Source organism: Ammospiza nelsoni, chromosome 16 (genome assembly GCF_027579445.1).
Source record: "Ammospiza nelsoni isolate bAmmNel1 chromosome 16, bAmmNel1.pri, whole genome shotgun sequence".
NCBI classification, from domain to species: Eukaryota; Metazoa; Chordata; class Aves; order Passeriformes; family Passerellidae; genus Ammospiza; species Ammospiza nelsoni.
The window spans coordinates 4,761,563-4,785,684 of NC_080648.1; the positions used below are offsets into that span (position 1 = coordinate 4,761,563).

The following is a 24,122-nucleotide window of genomic DNA, read 5'->3' on the forward strand; positions in this document are numbered from 1 at the left end:
GGAAAGTTTATTGAACCAGTATATAAATTTCTGATTCTAATACTAAGGTGTCATTGCACAAGTTACATAAGGAAAATGAGGCAAGTGCTTGTTTAACATCAACAATTCACTGGCCTGGGAAAAGGAGGAAAAATTAAGAAAATGGTGGAAGACTGTAATTAAAAATATAGCTAAAAGAAAACTTTATGTCATAGTTGATGATTTAGGCTCATCACTGGGTGCACACACAGCAAGGCTGCAGATGGCACTGAGCTGGGCAGAAGGGCTCTGCAGAGGGACCTGGCCAGGCTGGATGGATGGGCCAAGGCCAGCAGGGTGAGGTGCCAGGTGCTGTGCTCCAGGCAGGAGGGACCTGGGGGTGCTGGGGACACCTGAACATGGCCCAGGTGTGCCCAGCCAGGGTGTGGCAGCAGGAGCAGGGCAGGGACTGTCCCTGTGCTGGGCACCGCTCTGGGCACACCTTGAGGGCTCTGCCCAGTCCTGGGGCTCTCAGCAAGAAAGGCCCAGAGGGGCTGGAGTCAGGCAGGAGAAGGGAATGGAGCTGGGAAGGGGCTGGAGCTCAGTCTGATGGGGAGGGGCTGAGGGAGCTGGGCGGCTCAAGGGGGACCTTCCTCCTCTACAACTCCCTGAGTTGCTCTCTCAAGTAGCAGAAACTTCCTCAGGGGTTGTCCAGCCCTGGCCCAGGCTGCCGAGGGCACGGATGGAGTCACCATCCCTTGAAGATTTAAAAGATGGGTGGATGTGGGGACATGGTTTAGTGGCAGACTTGGCAGGGTTAGGTTTATAGTTGGACTCATTCTTAAGGGTCTTTTCCAACCTAAACAAATCTCTTAGCCTGTGATGAAGCAATTCATATTCTCACACCTCCTTCCATGCTCCAGGAAAGCTCAAGACAGACAAGGGAGAGACATGGAGAGGAGAAGATGCCTATTTAAATACTAGCTGCTTTCTTTTCTGCTTGATAAATAATGTAAGAACATTGCCAGCAATCTATTCTTTAATGTTCAAAAGCATGAAAAATCCCAACTGTTCTGTCTGGTTTTAGTCTAGCTGCCCCAACTTTTATGTGAACACATAAAATATCAGCATACAATTTGACCATCTTGCATTTTCTTCATCAAGGTCTGTGAAAAGATTTAGTATTATGCATAGTCATCAATCCCAAATTCCAACCCATTTCTTGGAGAGGTTTCCTGGCAGCACCTTCCTGCATAAGAACAGGTAGATCCATTGTTGTCCAAGATTAAGGAGTTATGTGTTTTCTATTTTGGGTTTGGTCGGGTTTTTTAACTCTTCTATTCACCTTATGCGCTTTGGAAGATAGCTAATGATTTTTTATGTACCAGGTAAATGAAATTCAAACTCTTAAGTCATTAATGCAATCATGTCATTAAAAAAGACATTTGGGTCTCCTTCAGCAAAAATCACAGATGGGTTTCATTCCTGACTGCCTCATACGTGCAGCCAAAATGGTAATAAAGATTTAACACCACTTTTGTCTCCCTTAGGAAACACTTCTCTTGATTCCCTGGCATGCCTGTAGTCATATCCATCTGTTAGGATGGCTTCATGCCCACTTAAAAACTGGCATGCCAATTTAATAAGGACATAGGTGTCATCTGAATACAGATTTAGAACAAAGCCTTAAAAATAAAGCCAGTGAACAACATTCTTTCAATGAGGTGAGACTTCTGATGGCAGCCAGTGCTCAATTAAAGCTTTGTGCTTCTTCACAAAGGACGTCTGTTCACAACTGCAGCAATCTTCCTGTTAAAAGTCTTCCCTCTTTGTTATTTGCAATTTAACTCTTTGGTTTACTGGGAAGGCCCAGAATAATGATTTAAAAATTATATATTTTTCATTCATTGTTGAATCTCAGTTAAAATTCCCCAGCTTAGATAAGAACCACAGAAAAGAAGGTTGCCACTGTCATATTTTCTAAAAATTCCCTTCCTGGGAAATCCTACCAGGATTTCTTCTCCTGGGAAGCTGAGAAGCCTCAGAGAAAAATGAAAACAAGAATTGTCTGATTTGCTTCTCCTGTGTTTTGCTGCTTTGGAATGTGGCTGGAGATTCAGTAAAAACAATTCACATGTTGGATGAACAGTCACCATCCAGCTGTGTTGGGACTCTGGAGAGTCATAAGTTTTTCATTATCATTCTTTGTAGTCTTCTATAAGGATCCTCTCTATTCTTTAGTATAGCATAATATAATATAGCATAATATAGCAATAAATTAGTCTTCTAAGAACATGGAGTCAGATTCAATCATTTCCTTCTTTGTCCTGGGGACCTTGAAAATACCACAGCAGGTGACCTACAGATTCTAACAGCTCTGCAAGATGCAAATTCTCTTTGTGCCCTGGACTCTAATAGGAACATGAAGGAAGGAGAAGCACAGGATCCTGTGAGGCCAGCACTCGGCAGCTGCTGGCTGCTCAGTGTCAGCAGGTGAGGCAGGACACAGAGCAAGTCCAGCACCCAGGGCACAGCACTGACCCCAGGAGCAGCTGCTCTGCCCCTGCCAGCTTCCAGGTGTGTGTTGAAGTGTCCCCCTTGTGAGGGCTGAGCAGTGCCAGGCACTCCAGGGCAGCCAGGACTTCCAGCACAGCCCTGCTCTAGCCAAGAGAGCATTCCCAGCACTTGGTGCCTTTTCCAGCTCGCAGGCATTGCAGGCTGCCAGGCAGACACACAGCCTTGTCAGCACATCCTCTCTGGCACATTCACATCCTTTAGGTCCTTTCCAACCCAGGCCATCCTATGATTCTGTGAATTTTCACATTTTCTCATTTCATTTTACTGACACCCAAATATCTGCCGTTATCAAGTGCTATAATATGTTTTTGATCTCTCTCTTCTAGTTGAAGTAATTGTAAACCACATTTTACACATATATTTCAAAGTTCATTGTGAAAACTAGTTCACCTAACTTGATTTCCCTCCACATAACAGGATCTTTTAAAAATGTAACTACCAAAACGCCATAATGGGTCAAGTCTAACAAAAAGTTATCAGTTGCAATATCAAGCATGTCTCCTACTCATCCATAAACACAAGTAATGGCTTTAATCCACATATGTTCATCACAAATGTGTGCAGATAAATACCTACAGATATGTTTATGCCATATTCATCTATATCAAAACATTGCAGCAATAGAACTGGCAAAAGATGAATGCTTGAAATATAGGACTCGAAGTGATGTTTTAGAGGTAATGTACGCCTGAAAAATGCCCCAATAAATAAATAGGCTAAATGCAAAATTCGAGACTGAATCTACAGGATAGACTGGGTTTCAGAACCTTTTTAAAGGAATATATGATCAGTGACTAATTTCCATTTTCCCCAGTAGCTAAAAACAGCAGAGTCATGTGCATGAACAATCTCCGAATTCAAGTATTTGAAAAATGCTTCAAAGTTGTGTTGAACACAGGGAAGGGGAAAAAAATCATAGAAAACCCCCACAAAACCACAAAAATTTAGGCTCAGGAAGTCTTGTCAGTAGGAACCAGATTGTAAGATCATAATAGTAAAAACCATTACCCGTAACTCAGTCCTGGCCATAATAATTAAACTGAAAGATGCTTAACCAGAAATTACTCCTACTACTACTTTTTTTTTTTTTCAAAACTTTTTCTCACTAATCCTAAAGGTAAAAATGATACACTATATCAACACAAACTAGGAACAATATTCAATTTGTGAAATGAAACCAAGCGTTTCACAGGTAAAACTCAGTAATGTACACAAGTTAGGAAATCAGTGTGGTTAGGCGTGTGTGCAATACTTATGTTTAAACAGTAATTGAATGAAAAGAGTTCTTCAGTGAGGAAAAAAAATTTGCTACAGTCTCAGCATTTCTTTTGGCATCTGGCAAATTAACCCCTGGTGCTAACATATGTCTGTTGCTGCTGTTCTTCCAAAATCAGCAAGTGGTTTGCATATGCTGAACATGCAGCAGCCGTGTCTGGAGCCACAGCGAGCACAGGGCCTGCATTTCCAGCCAAGACAAACCCAATTCCCACCCTGCCAGTGACCATCTGTGTGCCCTACTTAGAGCTCCTGCTCTTTGGGGTGATCTCACTCTGCTGCAGCACAAACCCCTCTGCAGGGCTGGACCAGGAGGCAATGCAACCTCCAAAGCACCACTATCAAACATACACATTTCATTCTGTGTTGAAGCACTTTATATTCATTTCTCACCAATAAAAACCTGTTCTCTCAAGGCTATTCATTTACAAGCTCCAGCATGATGTTGTGGCCCCAGATCTCTTCACAGAGAACAGCAGGCACAATTTTCCCAAGGATTTTTCCTGGGAAAGGCAGTGAGAACCTCAGAGAAGAAAGGAAAACAATTCTTATCTCTACTCACTGCTCCTGTTGTTTTTGCACATGTGGAATGTGTTACAGAGATTGTTTACAGACAGTGATTTAGGTGAAAGTTGTTTTGAGTGATTAGCCAGTCACTCAAAGCTGTGTCCTGGCTGACTCAGACACTCAGGGGTTTTCTTTAGTATCCTCATAGTATAGTATCTCTTTAGTATAGTTATAATGTAGTATTAGTGTAATATAGTATGGTTTTAATAAAGCAATTGTTCAAATTTCTGAATCATGGAGTCAGGTGCCAATCATTCCCTGTGCTGGGGGCTCCCTGCATACAATATAATGTCATAAATACTCCAGACCCAGCTTAGAATAAACATCTAGCTCCAAATACTGTAAACTCAGCAACACTAACTACAATAAAAACTCCATGTGATTTATGAACAGCTATATCTTAATTTGTTATTTTCTCAGAAACAGAAAGATGGCGGGAGAATTTTGGCAGTAAGTTTCCTAAAAATAAACAAATGAAACAGTAACTCCTGAAAAGTAGTTTTACATAGAAATTAAACAATTCTAACAAAACCTCTTCACAACAGGGAGAGAGAATAATCCATTACATGCTACTAAACAGAGTGACAGATATGACAGGATACAGTTTCTTACATCATAAAAGAGACTCTAAAATCCCATTAGAGGTGTTTATATGAGACAAGGCAAGCATTTCTGTCACTCTGACTTTTTAAAATAAAATATCAAGTAATCTAAAAGCAAAGTGTCAAAAATTTAGCAGGTTTCTTGCCCTTTGACCAAAAAGGACTTATTATTTTCTAAAGACAAAACTGTATAAAAGTCTGCTCACACATCCCGTTAGAACATTCCTAAATGCCACAGTGAAAGTGCACAAGCAGTGGAAACATCCATCATTCTGCACTCAGCCCCTCAAACACCTGCACCCCCATAACCTCTCCAAGCTGTGTTATAGTTGCAGAGTGGGAACAAGAAATCAATGCCTCTACAAAAAATGGCAATGTAATTTAAAGGCTTCTAAAAGTGCTTTAGTGCTGCAAGGCCTTTGAAGATCAATTACAGCAGAGGTGCACGGGACCATTTCCTATCTGATGAAAGCACTCCATGGTCTACAGCGGAAATTTTGAATGTCTGGGAATACCTAGCAATAAATTCAGTTTACCCTCAAGGCTTCCAACTTCAGGTTCATGTGTGACTTATTTAATAAAGGCAAATTTCACTGACTTTTACTTTTTTTTTCTAAAACACTTTCCCATGTTTTCACAAGTCTGCTTCTTTGGAAAATGCTGAGAATATCAATGGGTCAAAGAACAGAAATGCCAATATATGCAGTCCAATTGAATTATAAAGATAACACCTCTGGGAATGGATGTAAATTAATTGAACAATTGCAATGAACTACCTGTAAAGAGACTAAAGTCTGGAGGAAAAATGGATAATCTGAAACATACCAAATTAATAGACTTCACTGTAATTAGCAGTGTAGTTAAATATATTCCATATTCATGGCAGAAAAAAATACTACCTGTTCTAGATAAATGTGAACTTTAGTTAATGATACTGCTGGCAATCTTACCTTAATTATCATGCTGCATCCTATTCTGAGATAGCCTACATGTGCTTTCATTCTTGTTAATGACCTTCCAGCTCATTGAGTGCAGTAATGAATCAGGCGGTGTCTACACCCCACACACACTTGGTTCTCTACCCAATTAATTTGAAAATCAATTGTATTTAATGTACAGCAAAAAAACCCCAACTTTAGAATCTTCTATTTTAAGCCACAGCAATGTAAATGAAAAAAGAGTTGTTTGCTATTTACTGTGCACAGTATTACAATAGCACAGTACAGAAATGTTTCCATACCACTATTATATTATATTATATAGCAATAGATCTAATAATAATGTAATGATATTAAATTTTATATTATGTAATGATATAGATACTTAATTGTGTATTGGCCTTTTCACATTCTTCAGTGCCTGCACTTAAACATGATGTGGACTATGGTATTATATATAGTATATATATAGAGAGAGATAGATATACTATACATATGTACACACACTCTCTCTCTCTGTATATATAATATATATATAGATAGAGAGATAGAGAATATATACATATATATATACACACACACAATATATACTATATTATCCCTGTGGTAATTACAATGTTAAGGTTGAAAACAAAACATAAATGCAAATAATCAAAAATAGCATTTAGACTAAGTCAACACCTTGTAATTATTTAAAGGATAATTTTCTGCTGTTAGTAATGTAGGGGCAGTTGGGTGAAAGGAAAGGTGTAAAGATCATTACCAAACAGAGAAACTCCAGTGTTAAATACCCTAAAGGATACTTGAGTGACATCACTGAGGCAATAGGAGCATTGTTAGCTCTGTGTTAGAGGAATGGCAGCTTTATGGAATGGTCTCAAGAAAAGGAATATATTTGCAAGAGTCTATTTGGCCCTGACCACGTTGCACCAAGGGTGGTGTAAAGGTATGCCTGCTACTTCAGTAAGAAAAAAATTAAACAAAAAAGCAAAGTTGTCAGTTTCAGGCATTTTAAATTCTGAAATAATGACAATTCTAAATCCTACATTACCAGCAAGGAGCTGTTTTATTCTGTCATTGCATCAAACTACTGACACACAAAATGTTTAAATAAATATTTTCTAGTTAGAAAAAATATTCTCTTGTTAGTACTATCATAAGTCATGATATTGCTAAAACAATATGTCACGATTAAGCTAAACAAACAGGGTATATTTTAGTTTTATTTTAAAATGACAGCGACTTGATTTCTCTATTTTGGGCAAATGCTTCTTCAGAAGACTTCTCTTGAAGTCCTATTAAAATTAGATTTTAATCTAATACATAAAAAAAAAAATCAATCCATTTCTCCAGACTCCTCCAAAAGGAGCACAGCTAAGTATTATTATAAATTATATACAAAGTAATACTATATTAACTATCACACTATAAACATTTTAAGGTAGATCTTGCACATGCAATGCCCACAAGCACATAAACAAGCAAGTAATTTTTACATATTATGTAGTGGATATACTTTAGCTGCCAATTACTAGTGCAAGCTTGGATCACAATACCCAGATATGCAAGATACAGGTGAAACAGCAGGGCTGGCAAATCAATCCAGTGTGATTTGCTGCCTTAATGCTCTCAGCTGCTTGGTCCTGCAGTCAAGTGTCTGTTAGCAAAAAATGGTGGAGAGTTTTTGGGCAATAAGTTTTTATTTTTTTTAATCTACAAGTTTAAGACTAAATTAATCCACTAACTACCTGTCGGGGAAAAATTAAAATGTATTAATTATCTGGTCAGCATTATGTAAAACCCACCATTTGTTGGTTTTATAAAAGGTCCCCAGAATTAGAAATCCTCCTAGCAAAATTTCTTATTCATTATTACCTAAAAAATACAGAAACAAAACCGTGTCCTCTTTTTAGAATTCACAATGCATCCCGAGGTAGACATATCCCATGACAGAGCAGCTATTTATTTCAAGACATCAGACAAGCTGCATTTACAAGCAACCAGCAATCTATTATTATTATTTATCTGCAGTAGTAAAAGCTTTAGAGAGTATTTTGCATTAACAGACCTCAGCTAAAGGAAGGGCCTGTTAAACACATGAAACCTGCACCACACTAAGCAGACTATAATGAAAGATTCTTGGGAATCCAAACCTCACTCTTTTCTCTTCTGGAACACACAGAGGGGTGGAAGAAAGGAGCTGTAGGATGAACACTAGTGAATAGAACTGTGAAGCACACAGTTATTGCATACTCAAATGTTTTCCTTCTGAATATTTGTTAGGGTTTATTCCTTATTATACAAGCCTAGGATCTGCTGTTCTGACTATCACTCCTGATCTGTGAACCAATAACAACTGAGTTTCTTTAAAGAACAATTATTGAATCAAAAAAAAGTTTATAGCTTACACCTAATTTCTGAGTATTAAACACAGAGTAGCTGACTGAACTCTAGCAAGATCAAGAGTTCAGGTGAGTGCCTTATTTGTACCCAAATCTTTCACTCTTTTGAAAGGGTATTTCTCCTGGTCTGAATTCTGCTCACCACAAGCACCACAGATAAAACTGAGTCTGGCACTTCTGATTTTAGAAGCAGCAGCAGTAAAGGCACCTCATACTGCAATGATGTACAAGACTCTGCTTGTAAAACAGAAATACAGTCAACTACCAGAGCAAACTGGGAATGCAGGACTAGAACTGTTTGAAAATTAATTAGAATCTCCTCTTAACATTTTAGGTCAGTGTCTGGAGATACCTAAGCTGCAGCAACTTGTGTTTCACCAATTCAAAGTGAATTTACACATAGTTTAAAAAAAGCAAATGTGAATTTACACATAGTTTCAAAAAAATCACAGCTGTTGACCATGAAACTATTAGCATGAAGATAGGTTAAAATATTACTTAATCTAATCTAAACATTAAAACCACCTACATTATTTTCTTGACTTTTTTTCCCAGGAAATCTACAATGGTCTTAAAACACAGCAGACACTGCTAGTCATTGTTAAAGCTTACAATATACAATTCAATCTCAATGGAATACAACACAGGTCTGAAAATAAAGTGTAATTTTTATCTGTCCTGGCTAGTTAGAACTGCATCACTCTCCTGGCAACTCAGAATGAGGTGAGCAAAGTGATCCTCTCTCAATCTACTCACACACAGCACTATTTGCAACCCACTGTTGTACTGTCAAGTTCCTGGAATCATTATCTCTGAGCTGTCAGAAATTGGAACTCATCTGAGGAGTCCTTGTGCCTTTCAGGTTCTGAAGGTTATCTACACAGCAAAAAGGTGCAGAGAGAGAAGCAACCATCCAGTCCACAGGAGAGGAGAGAGAACACTTGACACTGAGATGAAACTAATCATGTAAAACTTGGCTATTCTGATAGGATTTCTTCAGCAAAAATTCATTTCTCGTGATAATATCAAGGAAAACTGAGCACAATGATGATAAGGGCATTTCAGTATCATTAACACTCCTGAGAGCTGAGAAAGACACTAAGTTCTAGTAGAGGGTGAGAAGCATTGTAATTCCTGTAAGTGGAAATGCTGCATTGCAGCTCAGTGTACCACAGCACAGATATTTTTTCGCCCTCTTCCTAGGCAGAGGCCTTATTATTCACAGGTCTCACTTCCTGTTCCTATTCCACTATAGACCTTAAAATGGGTTGAAAGGGTGTATAGCTCACCCACCTAACTACTATAACACAAGAAAACCACACAAAACTGTTCCTCTGAGCCCCACCTGTTGCTTGCTCCAGGCCAGCAATCACACTTAGTACATCCTGTGGAAAGAGCTGAATCCCCTCCAGAGCCCAGGCTCCTGGCATTCACACTTTTCACTATTTGTTTCACTCCATTTCAAACGTGAATTGCACACCATGTAAGTCACTGAAAATTTTCACACATTTATTTGAAGCCTCAGAGGCATTTTGTATTTACCTTGTTTTTTAAAAAGGTTGCTGCGTACGATTTCCTTCATGGACTGCACTTTCTGCTTCTGTAGTTTCACTGGTGGAATGCAAGTGTAAAATTCATATAGAAGTTGGCTGCATGAGAAGGAAAAATGTCACAAATACCATACAGATGAATTCATCAGGTGTTAATAAGGACAGAAAAAAGAGCAGAAAATCACATATTTCTAAACATTTATCACATTTTAAGACTTAAATTTATTTATATATCATGAACATTGACAAGAGATCAGTAACAAACATGTCCAGGGACCCACCAGTGTCTTGATCAGTAGGAACTGGTGTAGCTCTGTGGAACTAAACTGATCTAAAAGAATTAATTGCTGACAACTAGGAAGTGTTCAAGAGTGACTCACCTCAGTAACTTGGCATCAAAAACTGTTTCAACATCATGAAGAACTGATGGGATGTACTTCAAGGCAGCAACCTGCATTGACAGACAGATCATGTTAATCCCGTGTGTTTGTACATGCACAGCACAGAGCACACCACTGAGATACAAAATTAACTGATAAACTCAGACTTCTTTCCCCAGACTGAAATTTTACATCACATTTGAATAAATTTCATCACAGAGCTGCATATGCTGAGGATCTACAGAGGAACTTAACTGCCATAGTTCCAAGTGGATCTGACTCTCTTTGTGAGAGTTAGACCAACCCAAGCAGTGAGAGGGTCCAGGCTTTGTAGATTATCTCCTTGCAGACCACTAAAGGTGTCACTATGATGCAAATAAATAAACCAGGCACAGATCAAAGCAGGACCTGTACCAATTCCATGCCAGAAATGTGCCATGCAGGAGGCAGAAGTTGGGGTAGCAGTCACCCACCCACCCCGATGCCACCCCTCCAGAATAGATGAAAGGGGTGGTCATGTCCCTACCCAACCAGCTGCAGCCAAGCTGTGGGATGGTTTATCTCCTCCTATCAGTCCCTGTTTTGACAGCTTAGTGGGATAATCAAACCTTACACTGACAAGGTTAAGAGACAAGTTACTACTACATGGACAAGAAAACTTCAACAGGCAATTTCAGGCTCAAAATCACCACTAACTTAAGGCTAATATGCTTAAAAACTAACTTGAAGTACTTTATTTCACTGTGCAGCTTTAGGTTGTAAATTCCTACTAACATCTTGCTAAAAACTAAATTACAGTGATGATCAGCCTTCTAGTACTGATCTATCTGATAGAAGCCTATCTAGGTTCAATATTTCTCTTACCTGTACACAGCAAGCTCCCTGATGAAAACTTAGTCTCTTGAGAGTAGGGGGCTTAGAATGAAGAAAATTAGAGGGCAGCTCTCTTTCGCTCTCTTTTAGACCTTTTAAACACAATAAAGCTATAATTTTATTTGTATGAGCTTCCACTGCAGTAGCCAATTAAAAAAAAAACAAACCAAACAATGAAGAAACAAATTACATCTTGATTGAAAAAGAGAGCTTAGTCTGCAGCATGAGTGAATACAATATTTCAGAGACTCAATGCTGGTTTATGATACCTTCAGATAAAGTAATTCTCCTGCAGATCTCATCCCACACTCAAACACAAACCTAGAAAGGTCAAAGGAGTGTTTAAAACCTGTTGCAGCTTCAACAAAGAGGTTGTACCTTCTGCTGATCTTGGGGAATCCCTGGGCTATTTAAAGCACCCAAACAAACACCTGTATTGGCTGGAAACTGCCTTCAGCTTTAATTCAAACAGGTGCTGCTCCTTCTTTTCAAGCATCAGATAGTGCATGAAGAGACTGCACAGCAGCATCTGAATTTCATTTTACAGAAGTTCACAGGTACTGCAAAGGGTGTTTGATAAAAGACAGAGCCACCAGTGGCTACAAAATATTTCAAGAAGTACTTCACTGACACCTGGACTATTGTGCTGTCTGACTTTCACGTATTCCCTGTTCTACACAGTAAGGAAGGATAGAGATGCAGCCTCTCTGCAGATCCACAGTTCCAGCTGAAGTACAATAATGAGTATATGCCCTGCACTATTTTAGACTCCTAAGTTTCATTTGCAATAATTGCTTCAAATGATGCACTATGGACACAATTGAGCACTGCCCTTAATGAAGTCATAAAAATCTCTTAGTCAGCAGTACAAGATGCTCTGCATTCTTCAAACCTTAAGAGATTAGTTTTTTAAGCAGGATACAGATAAACCCACAGCACTGCAGAAAATTATTTCTTACATATACAATGTACAGTTAAATTTATTTTAACCTTTACTCATGACCAAGCTTATTTTTAGCTGCCCTCTTTTTGCAGCATTACATTATACATATTCATGAAATTCCAGTACCCATGAGATAAAAAGTACATTTGAAGAAATCATTGGTGCACTGTTTCTTAATCTAATTTTACTTGCCATCAAGGCAACTTTAAGAAGTTACTGTGCCATCCCCCTTTGTGCACCACAAGCAAAGCATCACTATCAGTGCCTTTCTAGGCTTATTCTCTCATCAGAAAAATGTACTGAGATGCATAAAGTCCTTAGAATCTACTGCAGCAGTAGGGTGGGTCAAAATTGTGTAGGGAAGAATGAGAGAAAGGCAGCAGCTTCATATTCCATTATTTTTCATATTTTTCAATGCCACAGACAATTTCTTTTTCTATGTTTCAGTGACCTTGAGAACATGCCATCTAAGGTTTCTGAAAGCACGCGCAGCACAGGGAGTTGTGTTTTCTCAAATCAGTGCCTAGGAGCAGGCTGGGGAGAGCTGACATTTGCAGCAGACAGGACCATCTGTAGGTCAAATGTGGTGTGTCAGCTGGGGAACACAACAGTTGGGAAAGGAGCAGGGGCTTGATTTGTAAATGAAGGTTGAGAGCACAAGCTGGTCAATGAAAGGGCACGCTCACAGATTACAAATCAGCAGTCAACAGTAGGACAATCTAAACAACATACAATCTGAAATTTAAAAATCATTCATTCCATTTTATTCCCCAGAAATAGAGGGTGATTTAAACAGACACAAAACACTTCCACTAAAAATGATAGTGACACCCCCCCCCCACTATTCCCCCTCATCCCCCCTCACCAAACTCATTTCAGTCTCTGGAAACTGATTTCCAGGTTTCAAAATATCAAGGATTCTCTCCCCCAGAAGTAGTCTTCATGAAAAAAATCTCTCTAAAATCTACCAAAGTCATCAGTAATGGCTACAGAAGAGCAACTGATAAATGCAACCAAGCTGTAACATCATCCCTGCCAAAAGAAATTAAAGAAAGGTTTACATCTAGTGCCTAGAAAGCCCTACCACTGTAAGAACAGTGTAATTATTAATAATTTGTTTTAAATAATAACAAGAAAAATCTGGAAAAAAACATTTAAAAGGAGGAATGCTTTTAAGGATCCATCTGCACCTTGATTCTTGTACTGGTGAAATGAAACCACTCCAGCCTCCAGGAGGAGGGAGCCTTACAAAGCATCATGGCAGGACCTGCACCCAGGGCACCCTGCAGCTCAGGTGGCTGCTCTTAAACATCAGCACAGTAGGAATATTGAAATTATAATCCTAATTGGAGTTTATTTACTTCATGCAATGCTGAAGTTGAGAAGCATTCTGTCTGCATCTTTAAACAAAAAAGATAACTTGACCAACTCCAGAAATTTTTTTTAAAAAAGGCTAACGTGGATGAATATGTACATTTCCAGTTTGCAAACAATAAATTAGGCTGTTCAAAGCTTATATAAACAGTACTCAAAACAGAACCAGATATCTGCCTTTCCCAAAGCTCAGGCACTACACTAAGTCAAAGCCTTAATCCACTTCAGTCAGCCTTAGAACAAGGACTGAAAAGAGATTTTTTACTTTTTGTAAATGTATACAACATTTAACAGATCAGGAAGTAAGATATCACTCAATAGATAAAGTTAAATTGAAACAATAAGTGCTTCTGGCACAGATGAGGCTGTTCCATATAACACATTATTTTATAAAAATCCTTTCCTGAGTGAATTAATTTTCCACACAAGTCTGAGTGTGATACTATCAGTAAAAACAACTGGGAAATTACTACTGGCTAAAATACTGAGTTTCAAATTAAAAAAAAAAAATAGTAGAGACCAAGCAACTTCAGGTTTCAAAATAATTCTTTAAATCATCTACAGTTAAACCTGATAGGCATGTGGACAAACAAGCATGAAATAAGAGTTAAAAATTCACATTCAAAGCCTCTGCATACTAGTTCAAGTTTCAATATCCTGAAAAACCCAATTTAAGTTTCTTCAGGGCTCCTAAAACTTTCTTCTCTGATATCTTCAGACCATAATCTACTTGAAGACATTCAATTGATCCTACCAATCTATGTTCCAGTTATCAATGATAATTCCAAGTGTGACAGATTTAAGCCAGTTTTAGTATTCTGATTGTTCTTGTATTTTTCCAACAGACTCTCTGAACTTCCCTCTCTGGGCACACAAACTGTAACATCCATGGAGTCCCGTGTGTCTGTAGAATCACTGAATAACCACCTGTCCCTTACTCTGCAAAGTTAATTTGTGCTACTACAACATCCATCACTGTCATCTCAAATTCCCCAAGGGAAATCAGTGTTGGATTTCGGCAGAGACAGATTTATGGATTTCTCTCTACTACTTTCTCCTTCCTCTCAGCAGAAATTATCTCTATTTTCTGGCCTGCATCCACCTACCAGAGCAGGAGTCTCCAGTGTGAGCACTGAAGTCTCCTCTAAGCAGGCACGGAAATACTGTTCCCTGTGAAAGCTGGGGCAGCTTATGGAGTTCATGCTCAAGTGGGAGTGTTAATTTTATATTTTTTGCCCCCATTTATTTCCAGCAGCCAGTACTAAACTACTGAGCAGCTGGACACTGCTCATTCCATGCCTCTCCTATCAGAGTTTTGTAACATTGAAACAGTAGTTTTTATTTACTGCATGTAAAGATCTCTTCGTAGGCTTCTCTCAGAGACACAGCTGTATGAGTCATTAGTATTTGGAACAAGAGCAAAGTTATGCTATAAACCAGTATTTCACATCTGCCATGAAAGGTTCCTGCTAAAAAGAAAAATTTCAGTACCTTATGCAGATTTAGAGACCCAAAAGCCCACCAGTGCTTCAGGGTTATGAATAAATAGGGCCCATTTTGTACAACTGATGGCAGTCAGAAATCAAAAATGTTGATTTTCAGTATGGTATTGATCAAAGCACAACTGTTTAATAACTAGTCTGTTTATTAAACACACTAATGTGCTCTTTAAAATTAGTGAGGATTTCTTTCCTTTAGTGCTCCTCAGAGATGCTCAGCTCTGTTTTCAAGGTCCTGCTGTTTCTGAGGAACACCAACCAAGATGCCATGAATGTTTGCCAGTCAGGTACAACACTGGAGCTGGCATTAAACATGGGAAGAGGGAAATGAGGGTAGGCACAATCACTCTCCTCAGTCCATGCCATGCTTGTGCTGCCACTGGCACTACAACCTGCCCTGAAACACTCCCAGCAGCCTTTCAGGGGCACCACTGCTCCTTGCACACCCAGAAACTCTTAAGAAGTCTTCTGTGAGCCCTTCTTGTCACTCTCAAGAAGAAAGTGTCCTGCTCATCAGAGGAGACCCAGCTGGACAATCCCACGCAGCCCCTCTGAGATCAGGCAGGGCAGAATGCAGAGTGACACACTCTCCCCAGAGAGCACCAAATCCTACAAGAGCTCTTAATTAGTACAAGTACCATAAGAGCAAACATTATTATATAAACTCTTTCAGTGTTATTTAAAGATGCTTTTTATTTCTTCAGAAGATTCTCCTGCTTCTGATGCAGTATTCAAATGTATAAACTATTCCCAGGAAGGCCTCTACAGAATTATCAAGTAACAGAGTATTTGATTGATTTTTCAATGCATTTAGAATATTACTGTAACCATGGCATTATATAATTAACTTGGTATTTACTTTCTCAGCTCTTTTGCAGTTGCACATTAAACACTCCATGCAAAGTGTCAGCTGAACAAATCTCACCACCTCTCATCATCAGCCACCTGAGCTTTTATTCAACACAGACTTTTTCATGGGTTTCCACCTCTAATCCAAGTCATATCAAAAGGAATCAAAACACAAAACCAGAGGAAAATTCAAGCCCAATTCGTACAATGAGTTTTTAATAAAGAATGTATGAAGCATCAATATCACAGCTGTCTAATAAATCTTCTACATTTTACAGGAAATCTTGATAGTTTTTCATCTTAATATAGAGCTGCAAATTATTTGATATTAGTGATGTTAATAGTTCCTTATTTTTTTCTCATTTTCTTTAAAATGAATAGATTCTGAAGTGTTGGAATAACTGAGATTGGCATGAATGGCAAAAAAAAAATCATTTTTTAGCAATGTAACTTCCAAAGATTGAGACAATAAAATTTATTTTCCCAACTAAGATGGTGAAATTCCTGTTTAGCATGATCTGGAGAAACTCAAGAATTAAACATTCAGGTCCCAGGAGGCTTCACGTCATTAGATTGCTTGAAATATTCCAACATCTGTACCTTGGTTCTTTCCTTGCCTACATTCACAGAATTTCTGTAAATGTATCTTGTCCTGACCTTTTCAAACTAGGCTCCAGTTTATCAGATAACCTGCTCTTCCAACAGAGGGAAATTACAAAAGAGACATATTGGATACATTTCCTGAGTGTCTTTTCCTTGATTTAAAAAGAAGAAAAATAAAAAGCCCATGTACAAAAACCATATAAAAAAACCAAATCCAACTGGTTTCCAAGAACACACCAACCTGCAACAAAATGGCAGTTTTATGCTGGCTTTTCATCAGGTTGTTGATGGATTCAAAGAGTCTCCTCATTGATTCTTCAAATTCTGTTTGTTCTTTGCCTTCATATAACCTGTTGAGAGATGCATTAGGTTATCCTTTCAGGTTTCATTCTCCCAAATGTAACAGATCTAACATTAAATATATATTTCAGAAGCTGATCCAATATTATGTACATAGATATTTCCCCAATGGGTTATAACTGCTATTCACTATATCATGTAGGAATTCTTCAGTTTGAACACTACAGTAAACATTTTCAATTGTTTTAAAAGCCTCTAAACCATGACACCTCCCAGATTGCAGCTTATGTAAATAATTTTATTTTCAAAGTAACTTATATGCAAAAAAAAAGTTTCGTTTTTTTTCCCCACTACAACTGAGCTACTCCACAATATTTTTCACAAATTATGACAATTTCTGTCTTCTGCTGCTGTTGCCACTTTTTCCAAGAGCTATTTTTACTGGCCCCATTAACCAGTCTGCTTTTTGAAAAAAGTCTCTACTTGACACTTAAAAGTTTAAAAGTGCATTTAAATTGAGCTCACTCCATTATTTCTCCATTCCCTGCTCTAAAGATTGAATCCCTCAGATTATCTCTCCTCTATTGTTCATACTGGCTCTTAGTACTAAACACTGCCTACATAAAAAGTAAAAACACTGGTGACATGTGAAATTAGTTATGTGAAACAGCTGTCAAGAGTTAAAGAAAAACAAGCTAAGGAAAAAGCCAAGATGACAAGAGAATCCTGAAATGAGAGTAGAATACTGTGAGCTGAGTGTTGCCTCTTTTGCTCCATCAGAAGAGAAAAATCTCTTTTTAAAGTTATGCATTGCAGTGTCATTTGATGTTCTTTTCAATTTGAAATGTAAGACTGCCCACAATAATAATAATTGTCCATTGAATTTAGAGTTCCAGACCTCTAGTTAAGTAGGAGTAGATAATGTGTAGTTGATCACCTGAATGTGCAACACATTGCAATAACCTACTTTATGACAGACTGTCCAATGAACACTTTAAACTGCAAGATAACACAAGGGATTAAAGTGAGGACCAAAATTCTCCCTGAAACAAACCCTTTCTGCTTTTGACCTTCATCCAAAAAAGAAATTTTCCATAATCCTCTACACAATGCTTCCTACTCCAAAACTCTAATATACCCTTCTGCCATAATACCCATGACAAAAATATAAGATAAAGTTGTATTCTGCTCTCCTGAGCATCATCTCCCTCCTTATACAGCTTTACACCTTGTTTACCTGTATCCATCTATAATTAGTAAGTTCCTAGAGACAATATATTTCTAAGGTACTATCCACAGCAGCAAATTCCCTCTGAATCTGGTAATTCAACCAAAACATCATAATCCAGTGAGTAAACTTAATTTTAAAAAACTATAAATCTACATGGATTTTTTTTTTAAGGGACAGTGGAATATCAGAGCAAAATTGTATTAGAGCATCCACTGAGGATAAGACAGCTAGAACAGAACCTTCCTGTTGTGGTGAATGGCAGCCACAAACACAACACCCAAACTCTCCCTGCAGGTCTGAGTCTGCCCTGCCTGACCTCTGCCCCTGCCATCCTTCAGCCACAGAGCAAAGGGAAATCAGAACCAGCTGGAGGGGCAAAGCAGCTCAGGGTAAATGGAGAAAGGTGAAGCAGAAAGCAATTGAGGGTCTGTGGTATTTGAGGAGAGTACAGTTACCAGTGTGCAATTTTTCTCCTTCCACTTTTATTTTCCTCTGCTCTCCCCTCTGCCTTTCCCCTTCACCTGAACACCACTTTTAAACACCTCAGTTTGCCTGAGCTGCACACATCCAGTCCATGGAGTCCTCCCTGTAAATCCCCCAAGAGAAGGTGCAAAACTCTAAATTCAGAGTGGCCATGGCTGCTGCAGTGACACTGCTCAGTGCACAGTCTGAGGGGCTGAACACAGTGTTCTCAAGGACAACTCTCCAGCCTCCAGCCATCTGTTGAGGTGTTTGGCCATGCACTGGTCTTAGGCCAAGCCACCTGACACAAAGAATAATCACCCTTTGAAACCTGCTGCTATTACTAAATACATCTCTAGAACTTACACTGAGAATCAGAAAGCAGATTTTTGAATATTCCCTCTACAAAACATATCAGCATTATCTGTATTTTGAAGCAGTTTCCAGTTTTATTTGTAAAAATGAAAACCCAGCTCTGTTCTAGAACCAACTTTTTCTACTTCTTAGGTCTCTTATGTCTGATATTAGACAGCTAATTAAAGGGCAATATCTGAGTACTTACTGGGAAAATAATGTCCTTGATCTAACAATGAACTTGAAAACATATTCCAGTGCTTTCAGAGTTCTGAGGATGGGTTCACATTGCTCCCCTCGGCTGGAAGTATCCAAGTAGGTCTTCAGTACACTCATTAATTTCCTGAAGTTTAAAAACATTTTTAAAAATAATTTTCATTATTATTTTTTATTACCTTCTTGAGCTTCTTTGGCAACTCTAAATATATGTTTGTGCTTGGTCAAGCACATACAAGAAAACAGACTGTGTGTATTTCTGGATTTACGTTGCACAAATTCTGTCAATAAAAACAAATCAGGAACAAATTCTTAGCTGCACAAGCAAGAGAGAAATGTGAAATCCCAGAAGAGCAGCATAACTTTACACAATTCTGGAAGCACCTTTCCAGCAGTTTGTAATACACATGCACAAGGTATCACAAAATATTCCTTCTGCCTACCTCCACTGAGCAGGGATTAAACACCACTGTATGCTCTAATTAACAGCATGTAAATATTACATGTAAATAAAGCAGTACACAAGAACATCTGCTTAAATTATTTATTTTATTTAAACACTTCCTTACTCTGTATCTAAAAGCAACTTTTTGCTAGAGACACAGCTGGCTACAAAAGAGCAGAACTTCATCTTAAACTAAGTCCCTTAATTTGTAGTTATAGAATCATTTAAGTTATTAAAGCAATACTAATTTTGCAATTTTGATCTTAATGCAGCCATAAGAGCTAAGATAAGAGTGGTTGGGGTTTTTTTCCTATGTCTCTACAAAAATGGAGATCTGCTGTCCCCTGCCCTAAATAAACCAAGCCAACAACCATCTCTCTGTGTAACTAATACACATCCCCAGCCTAACCCACAATTCAGAACCAAAATGTTTTCAGCCTCTCAGCCTCCTGGGCATGACATCCATTGTGTGTTTTCATTCGCTCCCTTTTACAGCTTCTCTGAGTTGGAACAATATTGATCCAACGTGTATGTGGGGGTAGTGCATGTTAAGCCCTCTCAGAGCTCTCTAAAATCCAGGAGACAGGATGACTCAACAGGAACTGAATAAATAGGTAACAGTTTGGCCAACCAACCATACCATAATATAGGTGTAATATACTGGGACACAGCCTTTCCTTCCAGTTAGGGGTTAGGCCACACACACTTGTTTACTTCATAAATGATCCTGGAATCAGAGTAAGTCTTCCATGATGTGCATTGAATCAATAATGCCAAGAAAACAAATGATGTGGGGAGAAACAATAAACATTATTATTTTGCCTCTATCACATTGATTAAGTCTCCCAAGACTCCCAGCCAGGTAAGTCTTAGAAATATTTTATGTAAATAAGACTGTCCTGAGAGGTTCTGTACCCTTCCTTTTCTTCTTTCACAGTACTGTAAAGCAATAAATTACATGTTCTTATTACTGGTGGAATGAGGGAGGATTGAAGAAGAGCACATAGCTGGTGCTTGAGCTTTCTGAGCCCACTTTAACTTGACTGAGGTGTGAGAATGGGCTGATTTTGCACTGCTGCCTTTCAGCTTTAGGAAACTCATGGTCTAGTGCATGATTTTTGTGACATTTAGTGTTGAGTTAGAACTGAAATTCAACACAGTCACTGGAAGATAGCCCCAGCTATTCCAAACCTCCAGCTCAGGTCTTCCCTGTACTATTCATATTCCAAATTAAAGTTCTGCTTCAATCTGCCACTCCATTAAGCTGCCAGAACGAGACATCAGGTAGATTAAAAACCCACATCCATCCTCTTAGAGCACATCCCAGAGATGTGCACCAGCTGAAGATGTTACCTTCCTTCATAGTTCACTCATTTTATCCTACCATCTTCTGCAAAAGCCTATTCTAAATAAAGTAGAAATCCAGGATTAAATTTGGTGTATAACATTTCTGCACAATTTTTTACTCCTTTCTATGAGTCCATGTCTTCCCATCTGGGTGTGGTCTAGAAGCTCCAAAAGTTGAAAACCAATAAATAAATAAAAAATCCACAACAAGTCCATCCATTGGTGTGATCATGTAACAAATACTAAAACTCTATTTCACAGCAGGAAAAGTAACAAATACCAAAATTCCAGTTCAGTGCACTGAACTCCTCCTGACACAACATCAGGCTAAAATGCATATGAAGACTTGACAGCTCCCAAACAACTCTTTTTCCTTTGAGTTTGCTTGATGTGGAAAAAAAATATGGAAACTTATGTAAATAGGCTAAGGAGAGCCTCAAGTCCTCACCTGAGGCATTTCTACTTAGGGCCAGGGATACAAATGGAGAGGCTTCACAGCAAAGCATCTTTTGATAAATTTGACAGGATACAGGTGAAATGCTCAGACATAGCAAAATTCAGGTGACAGAAAACAAATGCCAAAGCATCATTTAACCCCAAATCATTTGCTATGGGTTCATTAATTCCACTTATAATCAAATATGTCTCAGAGGCAGATAAGCAAGCAGCAGCATCAAACAACAGTCACCATAAATTACATCATAAAAGTCACAAGCAAGATTTACTTCTTTTACGTGATGGTGGAGGTTTAGGAAAGAAGAGAAAGAAGAGAAAACAAACTTACTTGTATGCCAAGGTTGCACTAAAGTGCTGCTGGATGTATGCTTCCAAAACAGTGTTAAAGTGCTGAAACTTACGGTCTGCAATGAGCCCTATGATATAGATCTGAACAGACAGAGACACATTGAGTCACACTGCAAACTTAAATATTCACTTTCTGAAAATATTTCTGGTAATTTTCTATTTAAGTTTTTAAATAAATTTGATTTTTCAGTCAATGAGTAATATTCCTCTGCTCTAAAGAGACTTTAAGACTAATTCTTTGAACCACAAATCTTGATAGTTTGTTCAAAATTCTAAGGTTCTTTTCTTAGACAAATAAATTCGTTGGTGCTGATTCTTACCAGTGCATCAAAGACAAGGATGTCATACTCGTTACTGTGGGAATGTTCCATCATGATGTTGAACAGGGCATCCAATGTATCCTGGAGAAACTACAGAACATGAAAAGACAAACTGATAACCAATTCAACTTGAAAACCTCACAGAAACATTTTCTGATAGCAAACCTGGTTTCCCTCAAGTTAGAATTTTACTACCTTTACTGAAGCATCACTTAAATTGAGAAAACATTTCTAAGGGTTTAGGCTCTAGTTGCTTTAGTTTTAAAAACCTGCCTCCTCAGACACAGGAGCAATCAATAGTACGTGCTTAGCTCAAAGCTTATGGAAAAGATAAAAATATTATATAAATTACAAAACTTGTTAAAACAAGGTTCCTTAGTGACACAGATTAGTGGTTGCTATTTTCAATATACATGTTGATTAAAAAGACTTTTCCTGCTTCTGTGGTATGATTCAAATTCTGCTGTAAATCAAAGAAAAGTATCTCAGTGACTTGGGACAAAAATCTTTGGTTAAAAAAATCCGCTCCTCTTTCTTCCTCTTTTATTTATTTAATTCTTATTCCTTCTCTCCAGAGACACCTAATGTTTATGCTTAAAGACACAAAGGTAATAGTATATGCGATTTTCCAAAATACTAACAACTTTTATTGGTATACTCATTAAGTTAAGAAAGTGCTTCATTTGGCACATAGCACTTCTTGGATTTAATATCAACATGTAAATTAATATTACGAACTGCAAAGAAAGCAGTGGGAATTGTTTGTGATTCTTCAGATAGACTAAAGCAAACAGATGAATAGAGATTGTGGAAAACATTTTATCATTATTATCTTCATGTCCCAGTAATAATCCTGGAAATCTCCCAGCCTAACAATAGGCAATACCAGAGATCTGAAATTAAAAAGTTAGAGGAAAGCTGGCCAGCCCTGGGAAGGATCCTGCCCAGGTGTTGTCCTGCTTGCTTCCTCTAATGAAGAGCTTTGCTCATGCCCTTTGCAAACTAACAAAGGCATTATGCTTGAAGGGGCCTGAAGAATAACTATTATTAAAATAAGGTTTTAAGGATTTACCTTCACTACTTCCTCTCCATCCACAATCTTCAGCTTTTCTAGGTTCTCCTGGAGCAGCTCTGGCTTCATGCGCCACTTCAGGAGACCCAGCAAGCCCACTAATGGAAAATGAATGGACAGACATTAAATTTAACGTCTGATCTATCAATTTGTGCAAAGCTTTTCTTTCTAAACTCCCAGCTGTTTAGAAGGTACATACCATTCTGAGTTAACTTTGTAGAACAAACAAGAGTTGAAATGTAAAATGAATCTCTTGAGCTGACTGAAAGCCCCCCAACAATGCTTGAGCTCCTGGCTAAGGTTGCTCCCTTGTTTTCTGTGTGCAGACGTGTAGAAGGCAATGTCAAATAAGCACCGGCATCCTCCATTTTTTTACTGTCCCCCTGAAAAACAACACACCATTCATTACATTTTTCACACCACTGGATTTAAAATTAAGCTTATTTTCTAGTTTTGTACTAGAGAAGTAAATAAAACTGAGGGGCAGGACGGGACTTTGAGGGGTGACACCCCATGCAGAGTAGAAGAGAGAGCCAATCTCTCACGGAAATGTCAGTGGGTGTGGAACACTGCAGAATATTGAGCATCACCTTGAAGTCTGTGCACAGGATATAGACAACATGATTATATTTTCTGCACACAAGTTAAAAGCAGAAAGCCTGACTAAATAAGGAAAGAATAGCAGCACTGTTTTGATATCTTCATTATAACTTTATACCTGGACCTTGGACATATGAGATCAAGGCATGGTAAGATTACATTTTAAATCAGACAGTTTGCTGCAGTGGTTAAATGACATAGAATATGTGCTTTTCAGTAGAATGAACAGCACAAAAACAGAGAGCCAACAGAGATTTCCCCCTCCTCTCTTTCATCAAGTTCTGTGCCACAACCCCACAGATTTTCTGGGTCTTATCTTAGGATTCCCCAGACAGGAAAGAAGTTTTAGACAAAGACAATAGAAATTATGCCCCTCACTGTTTAAAGAACACAGTGTTTCTTTAACAAAACTCCAGAAAATTTCCCTGGTGATGATGTCACTTAAAGCTACAACACTGTGACAAGATACTACTCAATTGCAGACCTTTAGTCTACAAATGTGGATGAACAAGGAGCTGCAAAAACCATTATCTGGAAAGACATTTTCAAGTTTTGCAATTTTATCTGGTTCAGTGACTGCA

At 38.4% G+C, this 24,122-nt stretch overlaps 1 protein-coding gene across 1 annotated transcript in view; it reads right to left on the minus strand.

Moving 5' to 3' along the window:
* DOCK2 (dedicator of cytokinesis 2) overlaps positions 1-24,122 on the minus strand; it is a 160,284-nt gene that overhangs the window by 109,219 nt on the left and 26,943 nt on the right. Inside the window, exons 18-25 of the mRNA XM_059483513.1 lie at positions 23,141-23,324; positions 22,942-23,039; positions 21,870-21,959; positions 21,530-21,630; positions 18,946-19,080; positions 16,632-16,740; positions 10,250-10,320; positions 9,862-9,968 (exon numbers count right to left, since the gene is read on the minus strand). Coding sequence (XP_059339496.1) covers positions 9,862-9,968; positions 10,250-10,320; positions 16,632-16,740; positions 18,946-19,080; positions 21,530-21,630; positions 21,870-21,959; positions 22,942-23,039; positions 23,141-23,324 — 895 coding nt within the window. The remainder of the gene's footprint in view (positions 1-9,861; positions 9,969-10,249; positions 10,321-16,631; positions 16,741-18,945; positions 19,081-21,529; positions 21,631-21,869; positions 21,960-22,941; positions 23,040-23,140; positions 23,325-24,122) is intronic.